The sequence below is a fragment of the Microtus pennsylvanicus genome, chromosome 22 (genome assembly GCF_037038515.1).
Source record: "Microtus pennsylvanicus isolate mMicPen1 chromosome 22, mMicPen1.hap1, whole genome shotgun sequence".
Lineage (NCBI taxonomy): Eukaryota > Metazoa > Chordata > Mammalia > Rodentia > Cricetidae > Microtus > Microtus pennsylvanicus.
Window position 1 is genome coordinate 17,714,443 of NC_134600.1, and position 18,140 is coordinate 17,732,582.

Here is an 18,140-nt window from a genome sequence, read left to right on the forward strand (position 1 = left end):
CCTGAATTCATCTTGCTCATGTTGGCATAGTGACCTGAATCCATAGCAGATTAACAACAGGAAATATTGTCTGGCAGTCTGCTGCCTGCATCTCATATGTGTGCCGCGAAAGTCTTTGTGAAAAACCAAGCCAAGTGTTCTCGCTGGCCAAGAAGAAGCATGCCCCACTCAAAAGCTATTATCTACCACAGTGCTCAACTCTAAACACAAAAGTCTGATTTCAAACACGGGCTCCAATTGCTGCAACAAATGGGGGCAGAAACCAATTATGGATGAAAGAAAAAGAGAACCTTACAAAAAAGAAAGTAGGTCCGGGTCCTTAATTGCAAGAAGAGGCTTGGATGATGTATGTGCTGGGAGTGTTGTGCCCTGAATCTTGTCAAAAACACGGGGAGCATGCTAATGTGTTCACATCACTCATCCCTGTTTTGACAGCGCTATATGCCGTATCCATGACAATATATGCCCATCTTATGTTTTGGCCTGAGAGATAACAAAATGTGCCAGTCTGCCCAATGCATATTCAGAACCACTCAGTGTGTGTTGGTTAAAGACTGAATGTGTACTTGTGTCGCCGATCGGAATGCTGGCTTTTGCAAAGAATTTAATCATTTACTTCTACAGCGAGTGTGACTGTGTGATTCACAAAAGCAGAAGTGTGTGTGTGTGTGTGTGTGTGTGTGTGTGTGTGTGTGTGAATTTGTCACAGCAGAAATAAACCGTTAATAGTACTTTAGTTCTATGACTTTCAGGATTAAAAACCGTGTTGGTCTCCTTATTGAAGAGACCTAATAATGATTACCAATACTTACTGCCGTCTGCTTCCCATGATTTAGGTGGTAAGCTTTTCAGTGTCTTTCCATATTTCATGCCAGTTGAGTACCAATCATGTTTCCATCTTATAATGGAGAGAGAAAACCCAGAGAGATTGGATGACTTCTTACATAGCACATAGCTAGGTAACTGCAACCAGAATGTAGACGTTACAGTGAAATAGAAAAATAAAACTTGAAATACCTATCTTAATGCTATTTAAGTAATGTTGAGTCAGTTCTAATTTGTTTAGACGTGGAAATAAGTCATATATTAACTATTTTTCCTAAAAACTTACTTCCTATTTCTACTTTAATAGAATGTTCCAGGTAGTCATAGCTAACTTCACCGAGCAAGAAAATAGTAAGATGATAAGACTGCTTCATGTTTGAAAGAAGTAGTGTGGTTTTGGGGGAGCTGATTGCCCGTAACATGAAAGAAAGGGACTCTCTGGACATAGGTGTCCTCTCTGGATTTAAGCTCTGCTCCTCGTATCAGCTCTCTGTGAATAGAGAGATGCAGCCTAGATCCCGCGTGGGCCTGGTGTATGGGCTAGAGATCTGTGAATAGAGAGATGCAGCCTAGATCCCGCGTGGGCCTGGTGTATGGGCTAGAGATCTGTGAATAGAGAGATGCAGCCTAGATCCCACGTGGGCCTGGTGTATGGGCTAGAGATCTGTGAATAGAGAGATGCAGCCTAGATCCCGTGTGGGCCTGGTGTATGGGCTAGAGAATGCCATTATGTCCTGCTCCCGTGGGGATAGATTGTAACAGGAGAGATGCGGGTAATGGACTTTCTCCCATGCTTATTGGATGTGGCTTTGGATGCACACTTGAGACAGAAAGCATACAGAGATGTAGGTGCCCTCAGGGCAGCTGGTGACACATCTTGCTTCCCAGGGTTCCTGGCTCCAGTTCCTTTGAGAGATCTGTGGATTCCGTTGTTTAGATACCACCATCGTATGTTCCTGTTCTGACTGCAGCCTCTTGGTGTTTTCCATGTATGAATTTAAAGACAAGCCCACGCTCCGAACAGACACTGTTAGGACGGCTTCCTGTCGAGAGCGTGGTACAGAATAGGAAGGTCTGGGAGGATGGTGAACAGGGCTGATGATCTGGCGGGAGCTGAAGCCCCGGCACTGCGAGTTTATTGAGTTCTTCACGAGCTCCTGGGCCCCAGGGAAGTGGTAATGCAATCCCTCAGAAATGAAGTTCCAAATGACGCTTGGAAATGAGGAAAATGCAGAAGCGTCCAGCGAGGGAAATGCAATTAGGACAGGAAGCACTGAGGGAGGCATTTTTTAAAATGTGGCATTTTGCCATAAGATTAATCGAAGTTAACGCGAGCAGGAATTCTTCCTTCGAATTCAGCCAGCGGGCTCTTCTGGCACAGAGGCTGCTACGGTGCTTACTGGGGCAGTAGGAAGAGTGAGCTGTTTCTCATCCTCAGGCAGCAGAAATACAAATGCATGAAATGAGTACCACAGTCACCAAAGAGGGGAATCTGGATGAAAAAGAAGGCCGGTGACTGAGTGAGCGAGGCCCTGTGGTGTGGGGAGCGGCTTCTGGTTTCATAGTAGATGAAAAGGAACAAAGGCATCAACTCCCCTGAATATCCTCAGTGTAGTTGCTCGAAGTGCTTTATATTAACAAGTGGTTTGTGCCTAAGCCACTGTAGATGTGGTTTGTTTGGTTTTTGTCTGTGTTAGTTTGGGGATGGTGATGGGTGTTGGTAGTGGGTAATGGTGGTGGCAATGGTGGTGGTGGTGGTGGCTGTGGTGGCAGCGGTGGTGGTGGTGGTGGTAAGTGGTTGTGGTGGCGGTGGTGGTAGCGGCAGTGGTGGTGGCCGTGGTGACAGTTGTGGTGGCGGTGGTGGAGGTGGGTGATATGGTGTGGTGGTGGTTCACTTTCAGTGTGGTAGTATGCAGAATATAAACAAATTCTCTGAGAACATGCTCACCTAATGCAACTCCCAGTCCCATTACTTAGAATCAGGTGTTGCCGGTCATCCCACGGGCTCAGACAAAAACTTCTCTCCTCCTTTCTACTTGGATTGAGCCATTTCCGATGCGTAACTGCAGCCCGGCTCCTAAGGCAAAGATGACATTTGACTTGACAAACTTCTCTAATTTCAGCCTTAGCCTTCGGGAAAGAGCCTCCCTCTCACTGATTCCGAGCACTTAGAGACCAAGACTAAGGGTACCTTTGTGCTACTTCTCTGCTCTTCCTCTTACACAGATTCAGAAATTATTTCCAGCGCCTCCGTGGCAGAGAAATCACCCGGCGAGGGGAGCTGTCTTCTTTGCTCACTGTGGAGTAGGGGTGTCCTGTCAATCATTTCAGTCACCTGCTAGGAAGGACATTTATGCTCCTGGTCAATTAGAAAGGAAATCATCTCGCTGATTACCTTGCCTGCATTATCATCAGCCAGATGGCAGGATCTGCCGTGAAAGCCTCTATGTAAGTGCTGGGCATGCAGCTCAGTGGTCGGACACTCGCCTGGCTACCCAGCATGCATGGGGTCCCGGGTTTTCATCTGCAGCACCCAGGCAAAATCAGTCTGCATTTTAGGTGTGGGAAGGAAGATGTCTCCTCCCCTGGCAGAGCTCAGGAAGCTTGTAAAACTTTTGTAGCTTTCATATGCACGTTTCAGGGGCAGCTTTAAATGCATGCGTGTTTTGTGGGCTTTTGACAGTGGGTGTGGGCTCTCACTTGTACCATTTATTGCGGCATCCAGCTATTTTATCCATTGTTTCTTGTGATCATTTTTTTTATATATATACAAACTGTTGGGAAGAGATGTTGTAAGACTTTAAGAGTAAATGCAGAGGTTAAGTCGCCTTTTTCTCATAATGTAGCAGTGAGTATTGATGAAAGAGACTCTAAAGAAACTGGATCAGGCATGCATTTCATTTGAAAAAAACAAAATAGTGTTTCTTCATGAAAATTAAAATTGCTTTAGAATCCTCATGTTTGAGAATTTTTAAATTAGAAACCTGATTTAACTTACTATGCGTGTTCCATCTGCGAATCATTTAAATATTTTAATCGTCCTGAAGGGAGGCGTGAACACTGGGGTGATCCCCTAAGAACATAACATCTTCTTCCCAAGATGACGTCATAGGAAGTGCTGTCTGTGGACAAGGGATGACGTCATAGGAAGTGCTGTCTGTGGACAAGGGATGACGTCATAGGAAGTGCTGTCTGTGGACAAGGGATGATGTCACAGGAAGTGCTGTCTGTGGACAAGGGGGTGATATCACAGGAAGTGCTGTCTGTGGACAAGGGATGATATCACAGGAAGTGCTGTCTATGGACAAGGGATGATGTCACAGGAAGTGCTGTCTGTGGACAAGGGATGATGTCACAGGAAGTGCTGTCTGTGGACAAGGGATGATGTCACAGGAAGTGCTGTCTGTGGACAAGGGTTGATGCCACAGGAAGTGCTGTCTGTGGGCAAGGGATGATGTCACAGGAAGTACTGTTTGTGGACAAGGAATGATGTCACAGGAAGTGCTGTCTGTGGACAAGGAATGCCTTGAGTGAGCCAACAGTGACTTAACTTACAAGGGTTCAAGCTCTCCTAGCTGGTTAGGTAACTCAGCCATTAGTCATAATAGAGGATTTGTTAAATTTTACTAGCCAGGTGGTGGTGGCTCATGCCTTTAGATCCCAGCATTTGGGAAGCAGAGGCAGGCAGATTTCTGTGAGCTCGAGGCCAGCCTGGTCTACAAGAGCTAGTTCCAGGGCAGGCACAAAAGCTACAGAGAAGCCTTGCATTGAAAAAAAAACCCACAAAAACAAAAAATAAACAATAAAAAATTTTTTCCTCATTTGAGTCAGCATAACTACTTATACCCTGTATACATTTGCTTTCTCATCCCCGTGACAACTCAAATCGGTTGACTTAGAAGGGAAGATGTATTTTGGTTCCCAGTTTAAGCTGAAGAAAGCATGGTGGCAAGAACGTACGTGAGTCAACTGGTCACACTGAGTCTGCACCAACACGCAGAAATGGATGTCCGTGCTCAGCCTGCTTTCCCCATTGTATTCAGTCCCGGACCTAGGACATGGAATGATGCCACCCATGATCAGGTGTCCCCTCTCTCCTCTTATAAATCTCTCTGTAAATGCTCTCACGGATATGTCCCAAGCTTTGTCTCCAACAAACGTGATTCTGAATCCTGTCAAGTGGATGTTAAGCGTTGCCCACCCCAGTCTAATGACAAAGCCCCTGTATTTAACCACGTCAAAGTGTGTCTTTGAGGGCTATAACATAGAAGGTACCCTCTCTAATATACTCCCCTGTTGAGCTTTCGGCATGTATTTACAAGTCGTGGTTCAAATGAGAGGTGTCTCCCCACCCCACCCCACCCCCGTAATCTCGGGTATTTGAACACTTGGGCCCAACTCGTGCTGCTAGTTTAGAGGACGTTATGAAACTTTTAGGCAGTGAAGCCTTGCTGGAGGAAGTGTATCACTGGGGGCGGGCCTTGAGAACATACAGCCTCACTGCACCTCTGGTTGGCTCTCTGTGTTTCCTGTGGACAGGAGAGGGGTGATCTCTCTGTTTCCTGCTCCCAAGTCTCTACAGCCAATAACGACACCTACGCCCCTGGAGCTGTAAGCCGAAACAAACCTTTCCTTAAGTTGCTTTTGACTATGATATCACGGTGACAGAAAAGTAGCCAATGTGTCAGCCCATTCAGATGTCAACAAGGAGAAAGAGTTGACTACAAATTTCAGTAATCTGCTAGAAAAAAAGAAAAACCTGAGTTAGAAAGATGAAGACTTCTTCAGCTCAGGAAGAGATTCAGAGACGATCCGGGCCTGGCCTGGCAAACAAATTTGAAGTTGGGTCCCAGTTCCCACCATTAGCAGCTTAGTCATCAGAATGAGGAGGTGACAGAGCCCATGGGGCAAGGGGAATATTTTAAATCCAGTAGTTGGCCATGAGCCACAGGAGGTAAGCAGAGCCTGAAGCCCATCAGCAGGCTATGAAGTCTTTGCCCAAGGAAAAGAAAATGGAGAAATAACAAATATTCCAGAACCACCCAAGTGTCTGGTGGCCACGCTGACTCTTAGGAGTTAGGATGCCATTGTTTCCGGGCCGTAGAGCCTATGGTGGATGCTCAGCACCTGGTTGAAAGAGTTTTGAGGCCGGGAAACAAAATATCATTGCTGTGAGAGAAGGATCGGTATTAGCAGAGAGTGTTCAGGTAATTCCGTTCTGGAGAGAGCTATGAGCCATTGATAGAAATCAGTTATGACAACCAGGGAAAGAACAAGTCAGCCAGGCCATCTCCTCTTGAGCTAGTCTGTCACCTGTTAGATCAAATCAAAGACGCCCTCCCTCGAAGACAGCCTTCTGCAGCGGTTGCCCTGGTGGCCTCCGACATAGTCAAAAAGGACTCCTTGCAGGCTGCCTCTCGTCTGCTAGGTCAGCTATTGTAGAAGGCGGCAGCATCCAAAACCCCAAACAGAAGTTTTTGTATTCATTTTGCTTTGCTAATTACTCACCGAGGGAGCAGTCACTGATGCAAGTTTGTGGGTATTGTGTGTACACAGACGGTGTATCTTAGATAGTAATTCGATAGTGAACATGTAACTGTTATCTGAAGAGCAAGGCATGTTAGTGCGGCTGCTTCTTGGCCCCACCAGGTATTATACTCCTGTAGAAAGCATACATAGTCACAGATTCTATGTGTTATTGTCGGACATGGCCCTGTACCAATGGCTACGCGCATGGAATGCGTCATATTTGCTACCTCTCAACCAAGTTTGAAGTCTTTAATGTCAGCCTTTCCAAAGAAGTAGGCAATACCTTACCCGTTTCACCCAAGAAAATGTGCAGGTTCACGTCGCTGCGAGGGACAGGCGGAAGATCCGGCCCGGCTCTTTTTCTGACTCTGAAGTGCTGTCGGGAGTCGTTAGCATGATGCCGTCTTCTCATCTGTTTCTCTGCACCTCTGTTCTGTTCTCTAAGCAGAACCAGGCATCGAAGAACCCACGTTAATGTACAAACTTCACAGTGTTTCAGTCGTGACTCGGAAATACCACAATTTATAAATAAAAGATTTAAAACCAGCAAGCAGCATTTCCTCATTCACGTTTTCTGAGCAGCGTGTTGCGGTTTGGTAACAAGTCCGTTTATTTTCTTACTTCGTGGAGCACACCATTGCTTATGTAGTGTGCTATGATTTCCTCTTTCCCATTACAATGTATCTTTTCCTCAAACATCCATGCTTTCGAAGGATCTAGTAATTACCTCTGAGGATAGTTACAAACACCTAGTAAGGTGCTCCACTCACAGGTCTTGGCATGCTTATTACTTAGTCATGGACACAGTTTATCAGTTTTCTTTTATCTCCTTGTTAATACGTTACATCTCAACGATAAATACGCTTACCATATTGCATGTAAAGTATCAGTGCCGCAGAACAGGAAAGTAATTTCGCTTAATTGGTGTTTAAGGCCTCAGGTGAACATTGCTGGAAAGTTATCACAGTGAATTCAGCTGATGCAAACTTGCCCCAGCTGATTAACTTTCTCCCCCTTTCTCCAGATGATGGTGTGAGGATTCCAAATGTTGCATGTACAGCTGTACATCTGCACCATGAGTTTATATGACCCGGCTGTAATCTTAATGTTGATTATGTTTATTATGCTTGTCTTGTCATGCTTGTGTTTATTTCTCCTTAAAGAAGTTAAGACGCGTTTGAATACTGTTGTCTAAGACCCAAAGTCATGGCAACATTACAGAAATAAACTAATGAACAGAGCTTAGAGGAAAATAGCCTATGGAACTTAGAGTGAGGGTTGGAAGAGAGTTTGACGTGCCAAGACACATGGCTAGTGGCGGTTACAGAGCTGAGCCCGACATTCTGAACATGGTATTGTAAGCGCTGGGTACTCTCCCATCCTCGGGCTTTTTATATCTCACAGAGTATTTGACCCTAAGATCACATTCTTTCTCCAGCTACTTCTACTTGAGAATCATCCCCCAGTCACCCGTTCCTCCTTGGTGACACTGTTGACATTTTGATTGTTTTTTTTTTGTATATTCATTTGTAGAGGCAGCTCTTATAGGATGAGAATCACCGTGTGTATGGTGTGTGTATATGTGCACACACACGTATGTGTTCCTATGTGGAGGGCTCTGGGTTTCGTGGCCAGAAATCCACCTTAGCTATCTTGATCACTTTGTACCTTATTTTCTGATACTGGGAATGCTAGTTATTTTCTCATTGTGTGAGAAAAGCAACTTAAAAGGAAGGAGAGGTTCGTTTAGGCTTACAGTTTGAGGGTACAGGTTACTGTGGTGGAGAAACCATGGCATCAGGAGCTGGTGGAGAAACCATGGCATCAGGAGCTGGAAGAAGCTCATGCTTGGAAGACAGAGAGTGACCTCATGCCAAGGTCACTTTTCCTTTTCCTGTTTATTCAGAGTGTAGAACCCCCCAGCTCAGTTAACTCTGATTCCTATAGTCCTTCACAGGTGTGCACAGAGGCTTACCTCATCTGGGTAAGTCCTCACATGAAGGCCAAGAAGCTTCTGTCCTCCATGGTTCTCAATCTGACCACTTGGTGGTTAGTATGAGCCAGTGCACAACATCTCTCGTAGAACCTGGAAGTCACTGATTGACTGGGCTTGTCAGGTAGAGAGCTCTGGGGTCACCTTGTATCCATCTGACTAGGCTTCCCAGATAGAGTTCTGGGGTCATCCTGTCTCCATCTGACTAGGCTTCCCAGATAGAGTTCTGGGGTCACCTCGTCTCTATCTGACCCTGAACCAGGGTTGCAGACACACTCCATTGTGTTCATCACTCACTGACCAGTTTCTGCAATCTGCACCCTACTCTCTGCCCTGTTTCATTTTGGTCTCCTGGGTGTGTTGATTTGCTTTCCTGTCCTGTTTTCACAGAAGCGCTCCCGAGGACAAGTACTGTTTGACAAAGTGTGCGAGCATCTGAACCTGCTAGAAAAAGATTACTTTGGTCTCACGTATCGAGACGCCGAGAATCAGAAGGTGAGGGGGTCAACGAAACATGAAGCACTATGGTTGGGTTGTGTGTTACTGGACAGAAGTGACCTGAAAGCAAACAGACATGGTGTGTTCTCCATGGATACCCCTGCCCCATGCTCACACACCTTTGGGTCCCTAAATGTGATTAATCTCCCTTTTTCTTCATGAAGAAAAATCTTGGCAACTTCCTGTATCTTTGAGTATTTCTGAGACAGTAGGTCAGTCCCAGTTTTCAGCCTTGAGATTTAGTGCTAAGGAAACATTTGATACAGGGTTTTTTCTTATAATATAGTTAATTCAGTTTCTTGAGCTCATGAGAACCAAGTGTTTAGATATCTATGTGGAAAAGTTACGCATACCCCAAATTCTGTGAAGAAATTACAGCTATGACATAAAAATTAGGCTGTGAAGATAACATTTGCTGTCTGGTATGTCAGTGGATGTCAGTGTTCCAGTCAGTATCACTAATGTTTGCCCCTGACGAGATCACTGCTATGTGACCATGATACCTGTTCAGGGCTTTATCCCACAACTAAGCCAGAAACAAAGAAAGGAATTGTTTCCATCTGCAGATGCTAAGAAGTAAGACGTGGAAGTGTTGTTCATACGGATCACTTATTTTTATCACACACAAGTCAGGAATATTCCTACTGAAGTGACAGACAGTGTCAGACCTCATCATTGAGCATCTGACTTTTCCCAGGAGAAAAGTTTAATCAGCCATTAATTATAAATGCATGCGTCTCCATATTTAGTGTTTGTGCCCACACCGGGCTTGACAGGAGGCCACCAGAGGTGTGGGAAGAGCCGCAGTGGAGAGGGTCTTCCCCTGACGGTTCCCTCTAGGTGCGGTGCGTGTAGGGCTCTGTGGATAATCATCAGACTCGATTTCACTCTCCTTTGATGCAAATCATATTGTTGCTTCTCTTTCAGAACTGGCTGGACCCTGCTAAGGAAATTAAAAAGCAGATTCGAAGTAAGTTCCCTCGGATGTTTGATGTGTCGCCGTGACGGTGTTTAAGGGGGGGTGTTGTGTGAACTGGTGACCCGCGCTCAGATGCTCACGGCAAGAAGAGTGGTTCAAAGGCGGATTGGGAGGTGAAATTCGGCCTGATACTTCGCTCTGGCTCCAAGAGGGCCCGTTTTAGTCATCACAACTCAGAAATTAAAATGACTTTGACAGGTGACCTGTTCCTTGCCTGTCCACAGATGTGAAATGCAATTTAATCAAGTTTTGCTGCACTTAATCATTTAAAGTTCCAAACTTAATTATTAATGTTAAAGCCATTGCCAATGTATAAAAGCCATACTGAAATTAACCATGTGATGGTTTTGAAAGTGGATAAGAAATCAGTTTGTTGGTGGTGGCAGCCTTACCTCACTCCCTAAAGACAAGAGATGTACATTTCTACTTGGTTTGGTGGTTACATATTTGTAGACCCCAGCCTTGAGGAGGCTGAGGCAGGAGGATCACAAGTTCAAAGAAATAGAAGGAGATAACAAAAAGTGTCTGTTTCCTAAATGACAAGACGATTTCATGAGCATATCACAAAACTGCAGCATAAATTGCTAATAATATTAGGTAAGTTGCTAAATCTACTGATTAGATGCAATTAAAATGAGACATCATTTTTCACATATTGGTATTAGCGAAAATTTCCTAAGTTTACTGTGTTTTTAAAATAATCTTCTTTACTGGCAAGTGCACGCTGCATTGGTAGAATAAGATAAGATCTCTCAGAGAGATGGGCGGTGGTGGCGCACGCCTTTAATCCCAGCACTCAGGAGGCAGTTCTAGGCCAGCCTGGTCTACAAGAGCTAGTTCCAGGACAGGAACCAAAAGCTACGGAGAAACCCTGTCTCGAAAAATTAAAAAAAAAAAATCTCTCAGAGAACAGGAATCAAGCTGATGAACACAAATCACAGATTTATGGAAATTCTGACACTGGAATTCCTGTTCTTGTGTTTTATACATCCATACCAAATCGTAAAACCTTACAGTCTACTACATAATGTGAATAGTATATTTATAATAAGGCAATTTATGATACATAAGAATATGATATATACCAGTTTATGATATAAAACACTGTAGAATTTTAAGATTTGACAAGCCTTGAAGATTAAGATGAGAAGCTTTTCATGAGACAGTTTTCTCTTAACTTATAATTTGAAATACTGCAGGGTATACAGGAATATTTATGTCAGTGTGTTGGGGGTATTTCACTTCCTGTTTCCCACAAGGCCATTCTCTAAGCACAGGCAGGGCCATCTGCTCTTCTGAAGTTGCCTCTCTTCCCAGACTGTTTATCTGTTGCACTTCCCCCTGCTTGCCCACTCCACCCACTCTCCCTCTCCCCACCACCAGCAGCTCTCCTCTCTCTTTTGCTTTTTATTTGGGGTCTTGATTGGTATGTGGATGTATTATTGTCTCCGTAAAATTGCCCTTGTTTGAAACTGCCCTAAAAGACCTGGAAGTGATTCCATGAAAGGCTCAAGAATGTGACCTTTGCAGTAGTGATCATCACCGTGACATTACACACACACACACACACACACACACAGAGTACTAGGACCACAAGGGCACTTACTAAACACCAAAGGTTCAACCCACTATTTCAAGTCCCAGGAATGAAAATCTCTGGGATTAAGCTTAGAAATTTGTCATAGCCACACATTGGGGTGACATCTGTTGGGGTAGAGCCTCAAGGGGTTTGTAATTTCCAGGGTAAGGCGGATTAGAAATGTTGGACAGAATAAACCGAGATACAAAAGAAATACAGAGACACAGTATAGTACTGGAGGTCAAGCCAGTGCATACTGAATCCTGAATTCGCCTGTGTTTGTTTTCCATATGCTTATACACCCCAATCCAAAAATGGGGAAGGAGGCAAAAGACTGCTTTAACATGGCACAAAGGACAAACAGAACTTTTACTTGCTTCAGTACTTGAGATATCAAGCCACTATTTCCTAGTTAACCTGTCTGATGTTTTAGGCAGGACATGCAGCCACTACACCTTAGACCAAGTATCCTGTAGGTAACCACTCCCTGGGTCAAACCTCCTGTCTTATCCTTGAAGGAGCAGGAATAGGCTTGAATTCTCTGACCTTTGGTCAAAGTGAAGCGGATCTACCTCTATGGGCCATCCTAATATCCAAAACACCAGGTAACCACACCCTGGGTCAGGATATTTTGTTTGTAGTCAGACTTCTTGTCAATAACTTGGAAAGAGCGTGGGTAGGTTGTAAGCTGTCTGACCTTTAGTCAGGGTGGAGTGGACCCACTTCTGTGGGCCCCCACAGAAACTTTCATTTTTCAGAACACTTCCGGTGCATTTAGGCTCACTGTCATTTGCAAACTGATTTGTAGGATGAAGGTTTCGTATTGGCATGCATTACTTATCCTTCCTACTGATTGTAACGGCGTAAACGAATGCAGATAGATTGTAAAAATATATACAGCTTTAATGGCGAAAAAGACTTACAGAACCCCGTGGAGAGCAGAAGCAAGCACTGCGAGCATGCTAGCCAGATTTATAGGTAAACATTAGCCCGAGGCGAACACGCCCCCAAAGGGGCAGGACTTATCCCTACAACTGATTACTGATTAGTTTCCGACCTTCAATTGTCACTCGGCAATTTTATTATAAAACAGTTTGATTACGTTGCAGGACTTGCTGTTGAAATCAAGGCTTGCTTGAAGTAGATGAAAATCATGAAAGAGCAGTAGGTCTTCTTTCCGTGAGGAATCCGTTGGTTCGAGTCCTCTTGCTTGCTGTAAAGCCAGCCCCTGTTACCAGCTCCCTGTTGGCAGACACCAAGAGGGGTCTGTTTTAATAACAACTGACCAAGAATCAATAGGAACATAAAAAAAAATAAGACTGTAGAATGACAAAAAGAGATTTTTGAAACAGTAGAAAAACAATCACTAAAAAATATATTTAAATGACAGATATTTATGACTTATAATTCTCAAAGCTTCGTATGGCTTGAAGATGGCATCAAGTACCCAATAACAGCTGGCTAGATGCTTGCTCTTGGGCATGAGGTAGACGGTTGTTCAGAGAATAAACTAGAAGGTATGAGTGGTGCTGTGGTGTCAACGACAGAGTGTAGAAACTGACAACGCCGAGCATCGCTCTCCGTGTGCAAGAGAAGGAGCTAGGCAATGTGTGCGGTGGGGCTTCTCTGTCCAGAGTGTTTGGGAATGACTTGCAGAGCACACAGACTTCCCAAAAGTCATTTTACGGGGGGGGGGGGCTTAGGAGGAAGTTATAGAGAGGGCTGGACAAGTAAGAGCTGTTCAGGGGTCTCAGAGACAGGAATGAGAGCAAACCTGTGGCACGAACAGGAGTAAACTTTTGAGAGATTTCCCAGATGCTCCTAGAGGCGATGCCAAAGACCTTCGGTGTGGCTCTTGACTGGAGGAACTGACACAGTGTTCACACAGAGGGCTGCCCAGGAGTCGATAATCACTGTATTTTAAAGCTAGAGAAATGACAAGGTGAAAAAGAAAGAGAGAGAGAGAGAGAGAGAGAGAGAGAGAGAGAGAGAGAGAGAGAGAGAAAAGAAGAAAAAAAGAAAGAAAGAAAGAAAGAAAGAAAGAAAGAAAGAAAGAAAGAAAGAAAGAAAGAGAAAGAGGGAGGGAAAGAAAGAAAGAAAGAAAGAAAGAAAGAAAGAAAGAAAGAAAGAAAGAAAGAAAGAAAGAGGAAGGGAGGGAGGGAGAGAGGAAGGAAGGAAGGAAGGAAGGAAGGAAGGAAGGAAGGAAGGAAGGAAAGAAAGAAAAGAAAGAAAAAAGAAAGGAAGGAAACGAGCATGCTCTGCTTTGTGTTTATGTTGGTGCAGTCACTCGGTACTGAAATGTGGGCCTCAGCGTGCCGGATAGCATCTCACACTGTAATAGGATACACGAGAGAGTCTATGTAAAGGAAAAATGGTTTGTTTTAGTCTGCAGTCCTGTGGTCTCTTGGCTCATTTGCTTTCAGGCCTGTGACTTGGCAATGCTTTGTGGCAGGGAAAGGGCGCCCCTAGAAAGTTGCCAGGATTGAAGGGTCCTCACTTTTCTAACAATGTCCCTCCTCTAACTCCCATGAAGCGAGGACTCTATAACTGGATTAATCCCGTCACAAAATTAGAGCTGTCGGTACCCGGTCACGCCCCAGAGGTCCCACTTGAGCACAGCTTTGGTGAGGACCGAGCCTTCAACATGAGCTTTTAGGAAGCATTTTAAATCCAAACCACAGCGCTCAGTAAATCTGGGTAATACCTTAAGGCTGGACGTGTACAGGCAGTGCGGAGAAGGGAGTGGCCAACATCTGCCTGATACTTCTGCTGCTGGAGACGACTTAAAAGATGTCATGGGCAAAGCATGGTACAATATAAAAAAAGATCCGTGTGAGTCATGGGTGGGGGTTGGGTGGCGTCTGCTCGATGCACTCAGATATCCGCTGCATCGAAACTCTCCCTGAGCAAGAAAGCAGTCTTCAGCAGCCAAGGAGTGCCGCCCATTTATCGAAAGCAATATTCGCTACGACAAACCCTTCCCATAAAATAAACAGATGTTCGCTAGTCCCTTGACATTTATTGTAATGGGGTTTGGTCTGCAGTGACAGAGCAGAAAGGACCGAGGAGATGGGAGTTCTGTCTGAGGTGTTGGCATGTGCCCTATCGAGAAATCCGTGGCAGTAAATCTAGCCAGACCCCATTATCTGATACAGGATTACCGTCAATTGCTTCCCCGCCCCTTTTGCCAGAGGCTTATTTGATCACGAGAAAAGTTGGTACATTTCCATGCAAGTAAATGACTTGGTTGGAGGACAAGATTTGAAATTAAGTTACCTATAGGATTCACTTAGCAATGACCAGAAGGTGTCTGGTGTTTGCGCCTGGATCTGAGGCCCTTGGAACCTGAATTCAGATCCTAAGTTGCTCGCAGTTTCCTAAGAATTTGTTCTGATGTGTGTCCTACCCCTACAGGTGGTGCTTGGCATTTCTCATTCAATGTGAAATTTTACCCACCAGACCCTGCCCAGCTCTCAGAAGACATCACCAGGTATTTGAAAGTTGGCTATGGCAACAGAGGGCACGATGGGGGAGCCGCACGTCTCCAGGGGAGTGGTCCAAGGGAGAGTCTGCACCCATCTGGGCCCCTTACAGTCATCATCTCTCAGTTGGCAAATAAAAGGCCACTAAATGAGTGCAGATATGAGTCGCCAGGAGGTGCCAGGTCCTCTCTCTTCACAGTTGAGTCCTCAGAGATAGGCTGCTGTTTCCTGACCCTCGTGGGAAAACACTCAGAGTTGAGATGCCAGTCACCCACCCGCCACCGCCAAAATGGATGGGACTCAGCCATAAATGGCGCAGCAGCACTGAGTGGTCCTGCTTTGGAGCCTAAATTACAAATATCTTTCTAAGCTTACGCTCTGCATGTAAGCAACCTGCTACTTCACAGCTATTTAACAGCCAGAGAGAGATTCAGGGAGGGGGAAGGGACAGCAGGAATACATTTAAGAGTTTACTTGCTTTCACGGGTACATAAAAAGGGAAAGAGGATATTAAGAAAAAAAAATCTAACACATAAATATCCCAGTTTGGAGGTTGAACTTAGAGTGTGAAAGGGATTCCCTTTACAGAACTACACCGTGTAACTTAGTCTGCTCTTACTCCTGTTCCAAAATATCAAAGACCGTGGTTTACAGTAGAAATTCACTTGATGCATTCTGGAGACCTGCAGTTGAAGACGCAGGTGTTGGTGTGCATGTCCGATGAGGGTCTGTTTCAGAGTTGGAGGTTACCAGCTTATTACTGTCCTCCCCCCAGAGAGTTGCCCTATGGCCTTTTTAAAACCACTAATTGCATTTATGCAGGCTCTACACTCCTGATCTGATCATCTGTCAAAGGCCCCGCCTCCCAGCCCATCACACGGGGCGGGGCTAGCATTTCAGCATTTGAATTCAGGGGTAGAAGTGGGACACAGATGTCCGGGACCATCATTCTCCCTTCACATGCCTTTGTAGATATTTCTGCCCAGTGCAGTGAGGTTATGACCAAAGTGACTTAGGAAAGAAATTGCTTCAAACAGTTGCTTCAAACACTTGCTGCACTGAACAAATACTTTTACTAAAATCTTTGAGAAGAGTTAACGATTAGTTCCAGGGCATTTCTTTTATATTTGCCAGAAATCAGAGAAAATTAGTTCTTTGTCTATATAAAGACACTTCTGCTCGGGATTAAATACTTAGTTTTGACTAATTGTGTGGTTATAGACCCCACATGTGCTTGAACTTATAAATTCGTGCACAGTTCCTGTCCACAATTCGGTGTCTGTAGAACCTGTGGTGTGCGTAAGAACTCTAATATCTGAATTCCGTAGACTTCCCATCTGTCAGTGGCTGAACTTGCTTCTTGGAGGCCTGCAGACTTCTCTCTCGTGCGTGGAGAGTAGACAGCTACAGCCCTTAAAGCTTGTGGGTGTCAGCACTTACCCTCAGGATTTAACTGTTAATCTTTATTTAATTCTTTTGATTTTATATTGCTGAATCTGTGAATCTCAAACAGAAGATAGATTGGCTACTAATGTAGTTGCTTTATGACATCATGGCACAGCTGTGTGAAAATGCTTTTATATGTCTCCCATTTAAAACTTCCCCTCTAGTGATAAGAGTCCCAGATTTCAAGCAAGAGATTTTTATAGAACTTGTATCAGCTAAATTCCAGGAAGATATCACACTAAAATAAATAGATGATAGATAGATAGATAGATAGATAGATAGATAGATAGATAGATAAATGAGGCATAAAGCAAAGAAAACCAGCCTAAGATTCACAATCCCAGAGAACCTAAGAGAGACATACATATATCAAATCTACATGGGAAGTAGAACAAGACAAGATCTCCTGAGTAAATTGGGAGCATAGGGACCATGGGAGAGGGTTGAAGGGGAGGGGAATGGAAGCGAGGGAGCAGAGAAAAATGTAGAGCTCAATAAAATAAAATAAAAAATATTTTTCAAAAAAAAAAGAAAAGAAAAGCAGCCACTGAGAATAGAGTTCCTGAAACACAGCTGTTGGGTTATCTGAGGTCAGCGTGGTCATTTGCAAAGACCTGCCATCTAGATCTTAGCAGGAGCCCTCCCTGAAGGCTGCATGGGGGCCGGTGGTTTTATATAAGAACATCCTTTTATAGTATAGTTTGCCCCGTCTGATTCCCGAGAATGTGTAAAACTAGGAAAATCCATCTTTAAATGTCTTTCTCTCTGAGCTTGATTGTTTTATTATGAAGAGTTTCTTCTTCTGGGTTCCTTAAGTACCATGTTACCCGTAGTCCCTCCTTATATAGACTGAAATCATATAAATCTTATATACTGTATCTCCTTAGTTGAAAATCGTTATGACAGTATGCAGTTGTGTCCTTAAAGAGGTTACAGTCCTGGGAGAACTTCTTTATAAATACTAAATGTTCTTCTTCTTTTTTTCCTTAATTCCTCAGAAATCTCATATGTGAATATAATGTTTTTAAAACATGTTCGCCCTGCACAACCCCTACCAACTCCTTTCTGTGTGTCCTAACACCAGCTTGCTCTTTGTTCTTTCGGCCCCCGGAAGGTACTACCTCTGCTTACAGCTGCGTGATGACATTGTGTCTGGAAGGCTGCCCTGTTCCTTTGTGACCCTGGCCCTGCTGGGCTCCTACACAGTGCAGTCAGAACTCGGGGACTATGATCCCGATGAGTGTGGGAGCGATTACATCAGTGAGTTCCGCTTTGCACCAAACCACACGAAAGAACTGGAGGATAAGGTGGTGGAGCTGCACAAGAGCCACAGGTCAGTGCAGAAGGCCCATGTACATCCATTGCACACTTCTCAGAGCCACAGGTCAGTGAGGAAAGTCCCGTCCATCCATTGCACACTTCTCAGGGCCACAGGTAGTGTGGAAAGCCCTTGTACATCCATTGCACACTATTCAGGTCCCCAGCCAAGTTTGGGGTTCAGGGGCTGAGGGCAGGGCAGAGAACATGTGTGGTTAAGATGGTAAACTCCCTCTCAGAACATCCAGGCTTCCTTTTGTGAGTGCGCCTACAAAACTGTCTCATTGTTATTTTTTGTGTATATGCTAAGAATCTCTCACATACCACCTAAGAGCAGACATGTTTCAGAATTCAGATATATTCAAACTATTTGGATAGTTATATGATGTAATAACATATCTTTGGGATGAAACAAGAGTCTAAATATGAGATTTCACTTACGTTCCATAAACGCCTGATCTGCATGACCCCCAGGGGGCTTCATACAATATT

The 18,140-nt window shown here is 44.5% G+C and overlaps 1 protein-coding gene across 42 annotated transcripts in view; it reads left to right on the top strand.

Annotated features, from left to right (window-relative positions):
• The window catches only part of Epb41l3 (erythrocyte membrane protein band 4.1 like 3), a 214,271-nt gene that overhangs the window by 153,859 nt on the left and 42,272 nt on the right, over positions 1-18,140 (top strand). For all 42 annotated transcript variants that reach the window (XM_075956193.1, XM_075956173.1, XM_075956195.1 and 39 more), the window contains exons 4-7: positions 8,738-8,842; positions 9,773-9,815; positions 14,818-14,893; positions 17,446-17,664. In XM_075956193.1, the coding sequence (XP_075812308.1) occupies positions 8,738-8,842; positions 9,773-9,815; positions 14,818-14,893; positions 17,446-17,664 (443 nt within the window). The remainder of the gene's footprint in view (positions 1-8,737; positions 8,843-9,772; positions 9,816-14,817; positions 14,894-17,445; positions 17,665-18,140) is intronic.